Source organism: Phalacrocorax carbo, chromosome 14 (genome assembly GCF_963921805.1).
Source record: "Phalacrocorax carbo chromosome 14, bPhaCar2.1, whole genome shotgun sequence".
Taxonomy (NCBI): domain Eukaryota; kingdom Metazoa; phylum Chordata; class Aves; order Suliformes; family Phalacrocoracidae; genus Phalacrocorax; species Phalacrocorax carbo.
Genome location: NC_087526.1, coordinates 15807523 through 15824649, shown reverse-complemented (window position 1 = coordinate 15824649; position 17127 = coordinate 15807523). Strand labels below are relative to the sequence as shown.

The 17127-nt window shown below is 49.2% G+C and overlaps 1 protein-coding gene and 1 long non-coding RNA gene across 4 annotated transcripts in view; one reads left to right on the top strand and one right to left on the bottom strand.

The window, feature by feature from the left end:
• Window positions 1–12742: 12742 nt before the first annotated feature.
• Window positions 12743–14244, top strand: LOC135315645 (uncharacterized). Its single transcript, XR_010375129.1, has 3 exons — window positions 12743–12821; window positions 12984–13133; window positions 14152–14244. It is a non-coding gene; the product is annotated as an uncharacterized LOC135315645 (long non-coding RNA).
• A 427-nt stretch (window positions 14245–14671) lies between these two features.
• The window catches only part of RALY (RALY heterogeneous nuclear ribonucleoprotein), a 141716-nt gene continuing 139260 nt past the window's right edge, over window positions 14672–17127 (bottom strand). For all 3 annotated transcript variants that reach the window (XM_064465012.1, XM_064465011.1, XM_064465013.1), the window contains exons 9-10: window positions 15054–15102; window positions 14672–14809 (exon numbers count right to left, since the gene is read on the bottom strand). In XM_064465012.1, the coding sequence (XP_064321082.1) occupies window positions 15058–15102 (45 nt within the window). In that variant the 3' untranslated portion in view covers window positions 14672–14809; window positions 15054–15057. The remainder of the gene's footprint in view (window positions 14810–15053; window positions 15103–17127) is intronic.

Sequence of the window (17127 nt, the reverse complement as noted above, 5' to 3'; positions counted from 1 at the left end):
TTACAAGCTTATTTTTAGTTAGGCTATCATTAAACAGAAACCAGTCACACAAAGTCACAGGGATGATATACCAGCATGAGAACTGCTCATGCTTTTATAGCCACGCGAATATGGGGATGTATTTTGCACAGAAGGTGACATCAGGACATGTTGATACTGCTTAATTAGGCAGAATGTAGCTCTGAGATAGTTCAGACACCATATTGATGCTGAATCTTAACATAGAACTGATAAACTGTACTGTAAGCTTTCATAGTGTCATAGTACTAAATTTTGCAATTTCTAATAGAGAAGTGTTTATATTAAGTCCTGCACTCTTCACCACTTTAAAAAGAATCTAAATGGCGCAAAAAAAAAAGGATATAGCCATCATTATATGATGTCTGCAGCACACTGTCTTATATGAATCTTGAGGTTTACAGAAGATACTGCCAAGTAGTTTGAGTTCCAAACTAACACATTATGTTCTTGATCATAACGTGCACTTCTCGCTAGCTGTCAGGATCGGTAATCTCTAGGGGACACACATAATGCTGTCTGAACTAGTTGTTCTAGTGCTGTAGGAATTGTTACAGCTGCCAAGTACAAAGATGCAAACGGGGAGTGAAGTCCCTCCTGAGTACCATAAGGGGGGGCAGTGTTCATTTAATTGCCGAAATGGCACAGAGTCAGGGTAAGGTGTAGTAGCTCAGGACCCCGGGCACCTGGCCCTGCAGGCGGGCAGAGTAGCCTCCTCCCCAGAGAAAATGGTCATTCTGAATGCAATTCATCAAATACCAGAAACTGAAGGGTTTCTACCAAGTTTTAATCTTTGTATGTCTGTTAATACAGAACACGGTCTTGCTGGAAGTCACTTGCGTTTTGAAAACTTGACAGCACTGTAAGGCAAAAATCAAGGTTTTGTGGTTGGTTTCTTAAAAGCATTTTGAATTTCGAGTGAGCTATGTTGGATGTATCTTGAAGTGAATAAAGCCAGGATCAGTGCCTCTTGTAACATTATTGTTGTATTGTTTTTTTCTCTAGCAAATGGGCATTCTCCCGTTGGAAGTAAAACTTTTTTGAGAAGTGCTAGTTGGCTTTTTGTTTCTGTGACTTGCTCTTGCAACACACTGAAATAGCTGAAGAACAATAATACTTTCTATTTTTAAATGGTTGCTTTTTCCTGGGTCACATACATTTAACATACTTAAAAATACAGTATGGCCTTGCACTGGTGCTGTATTTTAGTGCATTAAATTTGAAGTTTGACTTCAGTATATTTGGATCAAAAAGATCAGGTTAATAAAGGAATAAATGATTGTTCAAACCCATCATTTGTGAGCTCTCCTGACTCACAGGAGAGCTTTATAGGTGTATTTTATAGATGTATTTTGAGTCTGTGCGTGAAACCCTGAGAGTGCTGCTTTTGATGACTAATATTAGAGTGAAACATCTTGAGCTGTAGACTAATTTACCTGTGGAATAACCTCACTGATGTGTGAAAAGCCTTCTGTGTCTAGGAGCAGGTATTAGTTGATTATTTTTTTTTTGAGAAACAAACACCTTCCAGTGTACATTTTAAAACGAGTATAGCCTACCGCAAGTGTTGCATGAACATAAATGCCTCTTGCTGCTTGTAAGGCTGATGTAAGCTTGAAGTGCAGTCATGAGTTCAAAGGCAAAGAAGTAGAGTTTTGTACTTACGCTGAATGTAAGCAAGCAGCTTAAGGATGGCGTTCTTAACAGAATAAGGTGGTAGCTTGCTTTGCCATGGGTCTGCATGCTGGCTTGTGTTTGGAGGCAGACAGAGGTGTGTTTCTCCATGCTGTTTTCTCTGTGAGTTGAAAATTGGCTGTAAGGTGCTGTGGGAGCCACATTTTTTTTAGGTCCAGAAAAACTGCGGAGCAGACTGGAATCCCTGTTTGAATGGGTTGGGGAGGAGCTGGGCGGTGAACAAAGAGCACAGGGGTTTTAGTTGGGTTGCTCCTCTCCATGGCTTCTGCTGTGCCCAGAGTTCTCTTACACCTTACCTAAGTAATCCAAGCTCTTGGAGGTCTGTCCCTTTCCAGCAGTAAAGATGCAACACATCCTTCAGCCCGGAATGTGCAAAAGAGAAAGCTAAGACTTGTCACTGGAGGTCCCAGGAGAACTGTACAGAAGAAGTTGTGATCCTGTCAGTGAGCCTGAGATTTACTGATATCCTTATGAGAAAAATAATCTCTATAACCCGCTTTTGCCTGGTAAATGCTTTTATCTCCATTGCATAGTTGGGGGGGGTGGGACTCAAAGGGTTAATGACCTTGCTCAGGTCACCAGAGTCTCCAGAAATACGGATCTGGTTCCCTCGTTCAGTAGAGGTGCAATGGGATCAGCTGCCTTTGAGCAGGTGTGGTTCTGTTCTGCTGAAATAACTGACCGCTGTTATGAAAATAAGTGAGATTAAACTGTTTTCACGGAAGTTTCTGGCTAGAGCTAGGGTTTAATCAAAGCAGTAGTATTTGTATAACCAGAAGTGGTGTGGAGGAGGAGAAGCATTTATAAAAAGATTCCACTGAGAGCAGGGGATTTCTGGTTAGTACTGTGCGTGGTGTCCCCCGGGCACGCACGCCACGCCCTAACACCCCCGGTCTGTGCCAGCTGTGGGCCTGCTTGACAGGAACCTAAGACTGTAGGCAAGGAGAAGGAAGAGCAGATGTTGAAAGCCGCTGCTGCTGCTGGAAACAAGACCAGGTTTGTCACGATTTGCATGGGATGTTCGGCTGCAGTCAGGCGGAAGGGTGTGCGATGGTGTGTAGTGGAGGAGGTACAGAAACAGAAACAGCAGGAAAGCTCTGGAAGTCAAGAGAACGTGAAGCTGAGTATGACGCTGACAGCTAAGATTCATTAAAACTTTCCTGTTAATGTTTAAAATAACATTTCCCTAGCTATCTGTTCTACCCCTCTGCTCAGGTTTTTGCCGGAGGTTTATTCCAGGTTACCAAATAGAAGAGCATCCAAGCAAGTGGGAGGCCAAGCTATGAGAAAGAATTGAAAGCACATGTTTAACAGAAAACAGAACCTGCACAAGAATTACCAGGTCAGCTTCAGCCTGTGTGGACACCAAACGGCAAAGCCACACCAGCTGCCAAAATAATGGCTTGCTTTTCTATTTTTAAATTGGCTTTGCCATGTTGCCTGAGTAGCAGAATTTAATTTTCTGTAGCTTTCTGTCTGACGAGTGTTTGCACCCTGGCTGCTGCAGTGCAAGCTCTTCCCTGAGCACCCTGTTTCCAGCCCCTGCCAGCGGCAGGACATCCGTCTGGACGGACCGTGCTGTAACCCTGGATGGTAAGTCTGGGTTCATTTACTCTGCTTCTGAGCTGTCCTGTTAACTGTTGTATTTCTCCAGCCACTAAGCTCACTCTTCCCTGGAAACATGAAGGACTCGAATGACGGGAGACCGAGCAGCTCGGTGTCCCTGGAGGAACATGGCTGGAAGCGCCCAGGTTAGAGGCAGTGCTCAGGTATCACGGCAGGAATGTCTCTCTTGGGCTTTTCCAGCAGCGCGAAGGGGGCCTACGGCGAACATCTGCAGGTGTTTGGATTCCCACGGTGTTCATGGGGATCGGCCAGGGTTAGGTTGGACCTGTATGGCTCTACCTTGCATTCTGCTTTCTGTATGTATAGGGGCATTTTGGCAGTTAATCTAAGTCGCAGCTTGCTCTAGTCCCAGGTGTCTGTCAGCCTTGGGAAAACTCTTCTCAAATGGCTCTAATTTGGGCTTATAACTAAAAGGACTTTGGATAAACAGTAAAATCCTATGGCAGAGAAGGGGGCGCAACTCCATGTGTCCTTTCCCTCCATATGCCTCTGAATGCAGAGCTGATGCTCTGATCCCGATCAGTTGCTTAAATGATCTCATAGCAGGAGGAGGAAACAGGCTTTGGAAGGAAGATACTACTTGGAAATTGTGGAATCCTAGAGAGAAACAGGTTTGATGCCCCTTGCTGATCTTTAACATGCACTACCTCGTCTGTAAAAGCCTTTGGCTTGAAGGGGCCTCATCTGGCTCCAGTCCCTCAGCTAAGAAATCCAGTTTTTTCGGCTCTTTCTATAGTCAGTAATGACAACATGAAAGTGCCTCTAGAGGCAATTCAACCCGCCTCCTAGGCTTCAGAAAGAGCCTGGGGAGATTCTGCTTTTCCTGTAGGTGCTTCACTGTAGGTTAATACAGATAAGATTTACATACATACATACATATATTTTGTATATAAGAATGTGGCTGAATCCATGCTGTTAGTCTCTGTCACAAGCCCGATGGAGCAACCGTGCTGCTTTATACAGCAGTAGAAGATGGAGCTGGCCCTGGAAACCCATTGCTGCCTGAGGGACTTGAGGAACTGGCTTTTCCTTGCAGGAAGAAAAACACTTTCTTGCTTCCCTTCTGCTTGTGACTCCAGCGCCAGGCTCATTCCTTGCTGCATGAGCTTGCAGTTCGTCCTCTTTCCTTTTTGCATATTGCAAACAACTGCATATTTCTGAAATAAAACTGTCATAATTTACGTCTTTGTTGTTGATCGTTTTGCTGCCGAATACCCGGCAGAAATGTAGGTACCTCCCTCTTCAGCCCGTTACATCCTCCAGAGTCGGTGTCTGGGCTCAGAGAGACTTTGGGATTTCTAACACAGAAGCAGCTTCCTTTATTCTACGTCTGTATTAAAGCAAATTAGTTTTAAAACCTTGATTCCTTCCCCCAGCCTTGCTTGCTGCTTTGGGTAATTATCCCATAGGTTTTGTGAATTTTATTCTTCCCTGTGGAAACATTTCACGTGGAGTGGAGCGGAACTGTGTGACTTTGATGGCAAACCATGCTTGTGCCCTAACTGTCACCAGTGTTAGGTCACACAGCTGGATCTTGGTGCTTCTAGTGTGGTCTTACAGTCCTCTTCTGATAATATTAATTTTCATTAAAAAAGGAAAAGAAAAGGGAGTTTTATTGCCTTCATTACAGGGAGAAAAGCTAGATGTGATTAATTTTTAAAACAAGGTACAAAAGGCAGGTAAAAAACAAGTTTTCGTTTCTTTTTAGTTTTGTGGACTGAGATGTCTTTCTGTACCGCTCGTGGTCCTCGGAGCCTGCTCTCCACTTTCTGACACGATGGGTTGCTTTCCTGCGAGCCCCAGCCAGTAGGGAGGATTGCATTTGTTTCTTTTTTATTTCGAAGGAGCTGTGCGAAGATCTCTTGGGTTCCTTTGAAGTGGTTATTTAGGTTTGAGGCTGTGGTTGCCATAGAGGATTCCCTGTTACCGAGAGGCTGCTTGGGGCTGGCCACGGGGACTCAAAAATTTTTTTGTACAGGACACTTTGTTTTTAGTTCCAGATCTACTCCACTTTCTCAAATTAATTTAAGCTGCATGCTGGAGCATACGTTGTTCCAGATGAGGGAGGTGGCCAGTAAATCCTGCCCCGGACCAAGAACATACTTGGAAGAATAAGGAGTGTGCTGGGGCTGGAGCCCCATCTGCACCTTGGGGAGATGCTGCAGGCAGAGGGGTGTCTTCCGAGCTGGCCAAAATCAGGACACAGGATGCTTTGGCATGTGTGGATATGAAGGGATCTTCTGAGCAGTAAGGAAGGGGCCAAGCTGGAGCACAGGGTGAAAATCAGGAACGCGTGTCCCAGCTGTCCTGTCCTCTCCCCAAATGGCTCAGGGTCGCCCACCAGAAGGAAACTCAGAGCAAACGCGGGGACTGTTTGCACTGATGTGGCTCTGAACCCCTCCTGCCTGGGCTACCCTCCCCTGGGGCTACAGCGCAGCCCCCCGCGCTGGCATCTCGCAACTCCCGCTGCCACTGCAGCAAGCATTGCTGCTGCCGTTTCACCAGAGGTGGAGCCGCGGTCGTCCCCGTGCGGGAGAGAGTGGTTTTGCTGTGAAGGTTGAAGGCTTCTTGAAGACAGAAAGGGAATATATAGGTAATGAAAAAACAAGATTAAACTTAATGCATAGAAATAACAAAAGGCAAGGATTGGGCAAGTATGCAAATGATGTAAAGAAAAAACTACAAAATGCAGCCAGAAAGGTGTTGATTTGTGTGTGCAGAGGCACTGTTTCTGGGTTGGTGTTCCTGCTACCCTGAAATACTGTTGTTTGAGAGCTCGGCTGTTAAAAAGGTGATTGTGTACATCAGATTTACATTTCTAATTTGGATTGTAATGCTCAGTGCTTTGCCTGTTACGCATTGAGTGTTTTCCAGAAGGGAATGATATTCACAGTGGGCCTTGTATATGAACAGCCTTGTGGGTTGAAACGATGCTTAAAAGGAGTCGGGAGGCCAGAGGAAGGGAAGAGGGGAGTGCTCTGAGGGGCAGAGCTGGCGGGGATGAGAGACAGGTAGCAACTAATCAGCGCGCAGAGCCACTCCGTCCCTCTGCATTCCCACCGAGTGCTCTGCCAAGCCGTCGCTACGGCCAGTCCTCATCTTCTGCAGCACAGAAAGGGCTAGACTATAGATACTCTTTTTTCACTGGTGCTGTCTGTATGTTTTGTACCACCACATATGAATTAGGGTACGAGCAGAGCTCTTCCACCTCTAGGTTGGGATGCTCTTTGCGTAGCCTCTGTGCAGACATGTCCTTACAGTTTCTTTACTGGTCCAAGTTCAGCAGACTCTTTGAGCTGGTCCCCGCTGTGTGTTCAGCAGTTTTCCAAGGCGGGTGTTCTCTGTACGCAACGAGTGGTGATGGGCAGCAAAGGTGTTAAGCTGGATATCTAAACACAAATCCCATCCTGTTAGGTTGGGTCCTGGCTGCAGTTTGGGAGGACACAGGACTCTCCTGCATGTCCGGGCTTGGTGGCTGGAAAGGCAGGGAGCCTTGCTGCTTCTTTGCCAATGCAATTATTTTTCCTTTGGTAAGAAAAGAGCGGAGATCTGTCTTGGATTGGAAAACGGTCCCATGACAAAAATTATAATTTGGGAAATGGTGTCTACTATGATATTGTAGAAAGATGGTATCACACCGCCTATTCTCAACATATATATTTGTAATTACCTGGGGAAGCTGTCTTTTGTCAGAAAAACAACCGAAATCATGGCAATAAACCCAGGATTTTTTGTTCCTTACAGTGAAGTGGTATGAGAGATGGAAATAGTCTTAAAACCACGACAGATAAAAGGTACCTCCTGCAGGTGAGCGCTACAGCTTTTGCCATGGCTGGCTGGTTCTGTGCTGTTTCCAGCCAGTTTCAGTACCTTGCTCACAGATTCAGTGCAGGTTTCACATGTTCTGCTGCTGGGGAGACACTTTTCCTGCTGGGGGAATAACACAGGTCTATTAAGGCATGAGGGGAAAGTGGCAAAAGCAGTGCTTGATTTTTGTGTCTCTATTTTAAATGAGTGCAGTGACAGCTTGTGATCTGCGATGATGGAGAGCAAATGTGCCAGACAGGAACAGGAAAGTCCTGCTTGTGTGTCGCCTGTTGCTACCCCACCACGCACCCCTGTTACCTTCTCTGCCTTCCCGCTTCCCAGTCCTGCAGCCCGGTTCGATAACCAGCCCAGTGAGGGCAGGTGGGCGAGGGTTGTTCTGCCCCAATGGAAAATGACTCCTCAAACGCGTTATTAAGTGTTTTTGTGGCTGGGAACAAGCGTCACTGTTCATAGCTGTGATATGTTTTTCAAAATATCTCAGCCCTCAGTGCACTGAGCGCTTTTGAAAGCTGGACCTGGAGTGAACTGGAGAAACCAAACACCTCTTTAGTCCTTATTTTTGCTATTAAGGGTCCGAAGCATTTGACCTTTAATGTTGGTTTTGCGTTTCAGTGTTGTTCATCTCAGCCATGTTTGGGCCTCTTCCCCACAGGCGTCTCAGTCCCCACGAAGGCAACACCACTCTGATCCCCATGCTGCTGCCTGCGGTGTTGCGCTGCCCAGGGCTCAGCTCCGCAACCTGGGGAGCTCTCCCGGTGTTTGACGGAAGGAGGAGAAATGTGTATGATGGCCTTGCTGGGAAAACTGTGTCATGTGTGCAGGTATGTGACAGGTAACGGTGAGGCTGGAGCAAGGGCGTGTTGCTCAATCAACTGCTGCTTTCTGAAAAAGGAGAGCAAGAGCAGAAGAAACATCAGGTGAAACACCAGCCACTTGTGTGCCCCAGAGATTCAGTCGCTGACCTGTGCCCGTCCCCCTCCCCGGGCCTGTGTGTCGTTGCCGTCGTGTGTCACCCCCCCACCCCCGTGCCCTCCATTTGCCTCCTGGCAGGAGGAAACGCCGCTCGCTGGGTTGCAGCCAGTTTGCTTTCCCACAGTGCCAGTGCAGGTGTGAACAGCTGTAAAGCCAGGCTGCCTTGTAATAGACTGAGACCCAATGACTACAAGTAAAGCTGACAGGAATTACATTTTTGCTTCTACGTAGCCCCTGATACTTCTGTGTTGCTGTGCTGCTTCTTCCTAGGACGTCCCGTGTGCCCAAGCCGTGAGAACTGCAAAATTTCACGGGGATACTTGTCTGCTGGGTTACACTTCGGGTCTGTAGGTGTCCTGCAGGGTTGGGTGCCTGTGCTGTTACTTTCCTTAATGTCCTCCTTTTATTTTTTTCTGTCTTTTTAGTTTAATTTCACCTTCCCACATGGCTGTTAATACATCTTTTTTTCTCCTTTTACCTCTCTAGTGTCTCTTGAAGTTTAGGCTTTTGAATGCAAATGCACGGCCCGGGTAGCTGTATTGGCCATAAATGCTCCGAGTACATAAAAATGATTTCTGATTCCTTGTTCATACCCAGTCCACTAGGGGTACATGAGTGACTTTAGAAGAGCTTTTACGTACAAAGATAGTTTATTGGTACTTAGAAAACATGGTATGTTTAATATTATTCTATTTTTGTCCCTATTCCTGCTGCTGGCTGGCTGCTTCCTACCCAGCCTGCACTCCCTTCACAGAAAGCTCTTAATGCATTTACTGAAATGTTGTATTAGATGCTGGTATGCAAACAAGTTCCTAATTTCTTGTGTTAACAGCATGTGCACACGCTCTCCCCCCCGTGATACAGTATTAATAGCCAGCTCTGGTGGCACTTAGACACCATCGCTTTTGCCCGTGGGAACGTGGTGCTGCCACGCTCTGGGGCTGCTCGTGCAGCTGTGTGAACCTGTGGTCGGGGCTGGATCTGCCTGGGACGAGTCTCCTGTGCTGCCGAGCTGCTGTATTGTGATGGGGTAGGATGCTGCCTTTGGGTCCCTGGGCCCTGCCACCAGACTGGTCTTTAAGCAGTTTAACTGGATCTATTTAACTGCTGTCACCTTGTCGCACCCAAAGCAGTTTTATCAAAGGAGACAGGCTGATGGAAGCTCCTGAAGCCTCCCAGGTCTCAATCGTGGTCCTAATGCAGGAAATTTTCACTTTGGCCATAAGGAGCTGCTTACCCTGTGCCCAGAGTGTGCTGGTCTGTGCTCCAGAGCTGATGAAAGCATTCCCACCCAGCCACTCACAGCCAACCCAAAGGCCAGGTGGGGACACCCCTGGCTCCTAAGCCTGGCGAAGTCAGCTGCAGTGCTGAGGAGCTGCAGCGGTTGCTCACCAGCAGGGCAGGAGGGCTGAAGAAGTGGTCGGTGAGCAGATGGGGGAAGGCTGCAGCTTTGGTCCATGCTTCGCCCTCAGCAATGTCTGCTTGCAAAGGGCAGCAGGTGTCAGCTGCAGGCAGCTCTGTGGGCAGGGCTGGGAGATTGGGTTCCTGCTCCTGCCTGCATCTCTCACCTGTTTATCCCTTCTCGCATCTTGTCTATCTCTATCAAGCTTTCACTGGATCTCCTCTGCAACTAGTTTGGGTGAACCACTGGGGCTGTGAGCCCAGGGAGGGGGTGAAAGATGGGATCCATAGGAAGCTATATTTGAGGAACCCTCTCAAACCTGTCAGAGAAAATAATCCACCTGCTAGGAAGTAAATCTGGGCAATGAAAAGGTGCTGAACCTGAGGATCTTGCTAAAATGGTACAGCATGTCCATACTGGCACGTGCCTGCCTACACGCCACCACAAGGGGTACGTGAGTGGTGCCAGCAGCATGGGGTTTCGTGCATAACGGCTGCTCAGATCCCGCTGCCGAATGCATGCAGAGGCTTTCAGACGTGGCTGAGTCCTTTTGGCATCAGACCATCCCCAGCTCAGGCTTGGGTGTGTTTTCCTGGCAGAGGCTGGACACTCCACCAGGAACCCTTAGGGTTCTTGACTACATCTCCAAATGTTTCCACAACTGTCTTGAGAAGAGAAAAAACATGGAATTAAATCTCCTGCAGATAATGGGAACACAATGAATGAGGGATAGGACAACTCTCACAGAGGCAGCAACTGGCTTTTACAAATTCCCTAAAGTACGGGTCCTGTTGCAGCTGCAGTAACTGAATTATTTCCAAAGCGCTGCATGGACTTCAGTTGTGGTGCTCATTAAAGTTAATAGGATATATTAAAGTCAGGCTTTTGTTGCGTCTCCTGGCTCAAACCGAATGAAAGATTACAGGCGTTTTGGCCTGACAGATTGTCTTTCCATGTCCAGAACCACATAAAAGCACATAAAAGGAGGATTTGGGACTGGAGTAAACCTGCTTTATTGCTCTAATGACTGCTGAGGCCAGCATATGAAAAAGCAGAGCACCAAAACTTCCTGCACATCTCCTGTTCCCATGCAGAGCAGCACATGTAAGCCCAAAGTCTGTCAGCAACCTTATCCATTTCATGTTTCCTTTGCAGAGGGGCACACAAGGCAGTGGGGATTGAGAGCTTAGGTTCTGTTTCCAACGACAACGATGCTGCCGTCGCCACCGAACGCAGATGGTGTGGCCACGGGCAGAGCAGCAAATGTGAGAAGCCGAGCGGTCCAGTGCACTTGGTAATGAGATGTTGCCTTTGTGGGTGGTGGGGAAAGGCTTTAACAACAGCATTTTCTTTTTACCATTACACAAGATAGAATCTGCATGTACATTCAGTTGAGTTGCTCTGTTTATGTTGGTTGTTTTTCTTCAGAATTTGCAGATGTTGAATTAACAGTTGCCCTGGGGGAAATGCTGGGGAGAATGGACTGGCTCAACCCTCGACTTCCCACATTCCAGGAGGGCAGGGATGATTTACAGGGAGTGGCTCTATGGGGACACTGGATGATGGAAAAGGAGGTTGGGTGCATGAAGGATAGGACCCTTTATATTCATTCAAGAGCTAATGAGATCTTTTTATGTCATGGATATTTAAAATGCCTTGGGGGGGACCACACATCTTTCTGTTAACCAGGCCGAGCCCAGTAATGGGGCTTCTGCTCTTCACTGTGGTCTGTTGCCCTGTGATAGGGGTTTGGGCTGGGCTTGAGGACGAGGATGTGGTTAAAGCGCTGCTTTGTGCTCTGAGCATGCAGCACCCCACACCGTATCTCACGTGTGTGTTCATGCCTGGAAAGATGGGATGGGGGAGTTGGGGAGCAGGCGCTGACTGTGATCAGGTGCACACTTAAACAGCACCGATGTCTGCACTCTGTGTGCGTGTTGACTAAATGCTCTGGAGACCTTAAACATCTACAGCCCGTGTGCTTTCACCTGCCTCTTTCTCCGATGCTCTGTCCCTGTGCCTCATGCCCCTGCAGTGGGGCCTTTCCCCTGCCCGCCCTCCTCACGCCTGGGAAAGCAGCGCTCGGAGGGAGGCGGTGACGGCTCCTCTCTTACAGACCCAGTGAAGTCCACAGGAAGCTTTGCAGCTGCGTTATGGCCTTAAAGCATGAAAGGGGTGGTGTGTGTTCCCTTTCCCACCTCACTGCTATGCCCTCACCTCTTCATTTGAAGATTTTCTGGATGGTCGCAGACAGAACTCAATGAGTAGGAAAAACCCAGAACTCATTCTGTTGAGGCCCTACCTACCGCCAATAGCAACGGTCATTACCATAAGGGCCTGCATAAGAGCCTTTCACGCTCCCTCCAAAATCATTACCAAAGTCAAAAGACTTGTTTGCTAGGAGACCTTGACCATGCTCCAGTGGCCTAAAGCACCACGCTGCAATGCCAGGGCCCCAGCCCGGTGCCAGGCTCAGCACTTGGCCGGTGAGGCAGGGGCTCGGGGAGAGGATGCAGCAGAGAAGGGCTCTGCCCTCCTCCGAGGCACTGAGCCATGGTCACTCTCAGAGCCCAGGTACGCGGCTCAATGGACCTAAGGTTGGGCTCAATTTGATCTCGATAGCCAAACATTTTGACTTGCTTTTTTCTCCCCACCCCCCCGCCCCATTTCCTCCTTCCCAGCCACCAAGACGTCCAGCCGTTAGTCTGACCGTGCTGCTTTCCTCATCTTGAAGTGAACTGGAGACTGATGGCAGGATGGATGTTCAAGCATCCCCAGAGTCCCCATGAACTTGAACAGATGTAACAGGCAGCTTTGCCCTCCAGTGCCGGATAATGGCTCAGGCCAGGCTCAGCAGACAACTCTCTAGGACTGGAAACCTAAGAAGGCATTGAAAGTGTGGTAGCAGCTGGCTTCCCCCCACAGGGTCACTGGTGGCCTCCAGACACAGCTGAGGTGCCAGACATGCCAGGGCTTGCATGCTTACGCCAGTGAACACGGGTACAGCTGGCAACACGGTGTGAGCTTTGCTCTGCTGAGGAAGGGATCGGGGAGGCAGCCAGAGGACATTGTGCTTGAGGAGCATTTATTTGCATCATTGGCTTGTGCAAACTGGAATAGCAGTCTCATTTTTCCAGTCTGTTACGAGCTGGACCGGGGCAAAGTCCAGAGGTTAAAGGCTTGGATTTTATCCCCTGCTCTCCTGCATCAAGGGAGCGTCCAGGCCTCCAACGAAAAAGTTCCAGAGCCCTGGTGAACCCAGATGTTTTGCTCAGCCCAGGTGCATATACCTTGTGTAAAGGGAAGCAAATCCTGTGGGCAGAGCTGAAGCTTAGCAAGGGAAAGAAGACTTGTCTGAAATAGAGGAAAAAAGTGTGTGTGTCTGTACGACAGAGAGAAAAAAGAGCGAAAGCAAATTAGATTTCTTTTGTTTATTATACAGGATTGTATGTACAAGGTCACCTTTCTCCCAAACATTAGCATCACAGTCAGTTCATAGCAAAAACTGCAGCTCATCTCTCAAAGCCTAGAAAACAGCTCTACAACGGCTCAGTACAACACAATGGATAAATTGTACAGGAACCGGAAAAAGGTAGGGGAAAGCACAGTTATCCCTTTAATCCCTCATGAATTATTTGAAACTAAGAAACGCAAATAAAACATTGTGCTTCAAGAGCCATGCTTGCTCCAGGATGGCCCTCGGGGGTGGGAATCGTGGCCCCTGGGACCTGTTTTCCCCTTCACCATTCAAAGAGAGACGCTGTAGGTGAGGTCTGGCATCGAGCACTGGAGCAGAAAGCAGGTGTCCCCTTCCAGAGCACTCTGTATGACCTAGGGGGCCACGCATTTTGTGGGAGCGTTCGACCAAGGAGAAGCTGTGGACACCGGTCCAGATTCAAAGCACTGGGTGGGGGGGGGTGTGTGTGTTTTGGAGGGGGATGGGGTGACGGGCAGGACACACCTGATCTGAATAAAGTGCTGCGTGAGTTTCAGGCCCATGTACCCCTGAACTCAGAAAAACCGGGTAAGCCCATGAAGGAGGAACAAACAAGAAGAGAAAGGCTGAGAGACCTCTTGGGTGTTGTGGTGTAAGGGGGTTCCCACGACAAGCCACATGCTGGCTGCTGCAGCCCTCTGCTCGCAGGATGTGGCATGGGTCAAAAGCAGCTTGAATTTGGCTAGGCAGGGGAGGTGCTTGCACGCCCACATGCATCGTGCTTGGGGTATTCACCGGTACCAGTCTGGTTACGCTCAGGCAAGTTCTCACGCCGTGCAGGCCCGTCAGACTGGCGGCGGAGCACAGCCTTCGCAGTCAGGCGCTGCTGCGCCACTCTCCTGGCGTGCACGTCGGTGTGAAGACCCAGCGAGGCTGGGGCAAAAGAAGGTGTGAGCACCCTGGGGAAGGGGCTGACGTCTCTGGCACTGGGCTGGAGACGTGGGTGGACTGCATTCCTTCCAGGGAGCAGCTGGGCCAAGAAAAGGGCCTCAGCCACACATGCTTGCACCCCTTCGCTCTGCAGAGACTTGCTCAGCCTTTACATAGTGGTTTCCCAGTGGAAAATGAGGAGACCAAACTATTGAAAATTATGTATGCTTTGTTTCTCCTGCAGGCAGCTTCCTTTCCCCTTTTCCTCTCTTCAAGCAGCTGCAAAGAGCACAGCACATGCACTAGCACCGACTCCTTTCCATCTGGAAGTGACCGCGTACCCGTGGCAGCTCATGGGGCAAGAGAGACACGCCAGGAGGTGATCACTGTGGGAGGACAGCTCACCCCACACCCTCTTCCTCAACAAGACCTTCAGCATGAGAACACGAATTGTCCAAACTGAGATAGTACTTTTCCCACAGTTAGCAAACGCTCTGGCTCTTCTCACCTAGCACGGGGAAAAATGTCTTACTTGGGTTAAGCTTAGTTCTCCCTCCTCTCCTACAAAAAGGCTCTAAAACATCTCTGACTCATTTGGTGACACAACCGCTCTCCCATTAGCCAGTCAGTGGTGGTTACGGATTATGCAGGGTTTGGTTCCTGCCTCTGCTGGCTGCAGAGCTCCGAATCCATTGCACGGGGTAGTGGGGATTCACTGGGGTGATGAGTTCTCTTTATCTTTGCTTTACAGATGGATGGAAGATGTTGGGCCATATTGTCCTTTTGAATGCCAGGTAGAGATGACAGCAGCACTTCGATTCAGCTTGTCTTGCTCAACGTGCCAGGACTGGGTTTAGCCTCGTGCTTTCCTCACACTGTTGCTCACTGCTGGTCTGAATGGGCTACAAGGAGAAAAATGTACATAATTTTCTTTGAACCTCAAAGATTTGTGATTTAGGGAGGGGAGTGAGGGGCAGATCAGTGACCTAGCTGAGCATCCAGCCTCAGTGCTAGGGAAACACAGAGGATCGGTGGAAAAGAGCATCTTGTGAAGCAGCAACCGCCCCCCCCCCCCCCCCCCCAACATGCATGGAATAAAAGCTTTTGCTCGGAATCAGCCTCTAAAAAGCAGTGTGTGAGCTGTACCTGGTTACTGTAGCCTGGCATCCTCCACATCTGTGTAATGGCTGTTCTCCTGGAGCGAAAGGGAACCAGAAACAGTAAATCACCACGTGCCCCCCCCGCCCTGCCTGGGACACCGTGACACCGCACGTGCAGTGACCAGCTGGTACCGTGGCGTGGGAGAGCTTGCGCGCCGCAAGCAGCGTCAGGTTGCTCAGCGTGGTGGAGGAGCTACAAAACGCAGCCGATGAGGACACCGGCTGCCATGGCGCTAGCTTCTGGCAGACGCGGTCCCAGGCAAAACCAAAAATTTCCTCTGGCTCCTTATTCTGGAAGGGCTCTGCCAAACTGACCTGGGATGTGTGAGTCCCTCTTGGATTTTAGAGCCTGGCTCCTTCTGAACCTTCAAGGGACTGGGATGAAATTAAGCCCACCTTCCCTTGTGTAAACTCAGGTGTCTGATCTGGGCTACACCGGCGTCAGCACCTCCAGCGGGCGTGTCCCAGGGACGCTCTTGAGCCTGTGGCATGAATTGGTGTGCTTAGACTGGATGCCTAATTTCTGCATGGCCAGATTAAGTCCACGCTCAGCACTTTCATAAAGTTTTCTTGCACAGCTCATGCCTTGTAGCACTGTGAGAAATTAATCTGGGACCTAGGACTGGCCCGCACTGGGAACAGGCATTCCGGCAGTACTGGACCTGCCCAGCGACGCTAAGGTGCAGCCATACCGCAATGGCAAATCGTGCACGATGTAATAACTGCTGCGTGAACACAGAAACTGGTCCCAGTTTGCAGCAGAACTCATCATCCAGAATGATAACACTCGCAAGGCCACAATAACAGTGCCGGCGTGCTGAAGCACTCCCCGTGCAACAGTGGCTTTGACAGCACGGCATGTGAAAGTCCCCCTCCCGGAGCCGTTCTGCAATGCAGTATCATTAAAAGAATTAGGTACTCAGCAGTAGTGTTTTACCTCCTGCAAAGGCTATATTTTGTGGTGAATATTTTAGAGCTGGAAATGTATCCAGATGTCTGCAGGGGATGCTAGGTAATCGGAGAGGAAAGGCAAGGGAGCCCAGTCCCAACCTTGTTAGCAGCAGTCTGGGTTACTGGGGGAGACAGATTTTTACAGTCAGGGAGACCAACAGGGTTTTTGCAGAGCCCCTACGGGGGGGAAGCCTCAGGACTGCAATGCACGAAGAAGGGACAGCTGGAGACGGTGCTCAAAAGCGCTGTGGATGGAGACTCCCAAGAGAGGGAAGTCTGGAGGTTTGTGACTTCTGGCAACAGAACAACGCCTCCTTCTCCGCAGTTACAGAGCAGGTAGTGCTCTGGGAACAGGCTCTTCAGGAAAGCCAGGTGAGGCAAAGGACTAGCCCAGATGCCCAGGGGTTTGCCTTGGAACAGGTGATGAGTCAGCTGAAAGCTTGCGGGTGAGGATCAGGGGACAGACCAACAAGGGCGACGTCATGGCAGGCATCTGCTACAGACCACCTGATACGAAGTCTCCTCTGGACGGCTGGAGGAAGCCTCCTGATAGCAGGCCTTTGTACTCCTGGGGGACTTCAACCACCCTCTCATCTGGTGAGAGCAGCAGGGCTGAGTGCAAGCAACCCAGGAGACTTCTGGAGAGCATTAAAAACAATTTATTGACACAGCTGACTGACCAGCTGACTAGGGGAGACATTCTTCTGGACTGTTACTGATGACCAAGGAAGAACTGGCCAAAGATACGAAAATGGAGAGAAGTCTTGGCTGCAATGACCATGAGGCTGTGAAGTTGAGTATCCTGCGAGAAGTGACCAAGATTAAGCGCAAAATCAAGTCCCTGAACTTCAGAGAGCAGACTTTGGGTCTGCTGTTGGGTCTGTTCAGGGATCTGCTTGGCAAAATCCCATGGGAGGCTGCTCCAGAGGCCAAGAAGGCCAGGGCATCTGGATCATCTTCAAGGACACCTGCCTTGAAGCACAAGAATGGCCCATTCTGATGACAGTCAGGCAGGCGTGGCAGGAGACCAGTGTGGATGAAGAGCAACCTCCCAGTCGAGTTTTTTCCTGCATGAAAAGGCAGAACCTAGAAGATGGACAGCAGAGCTG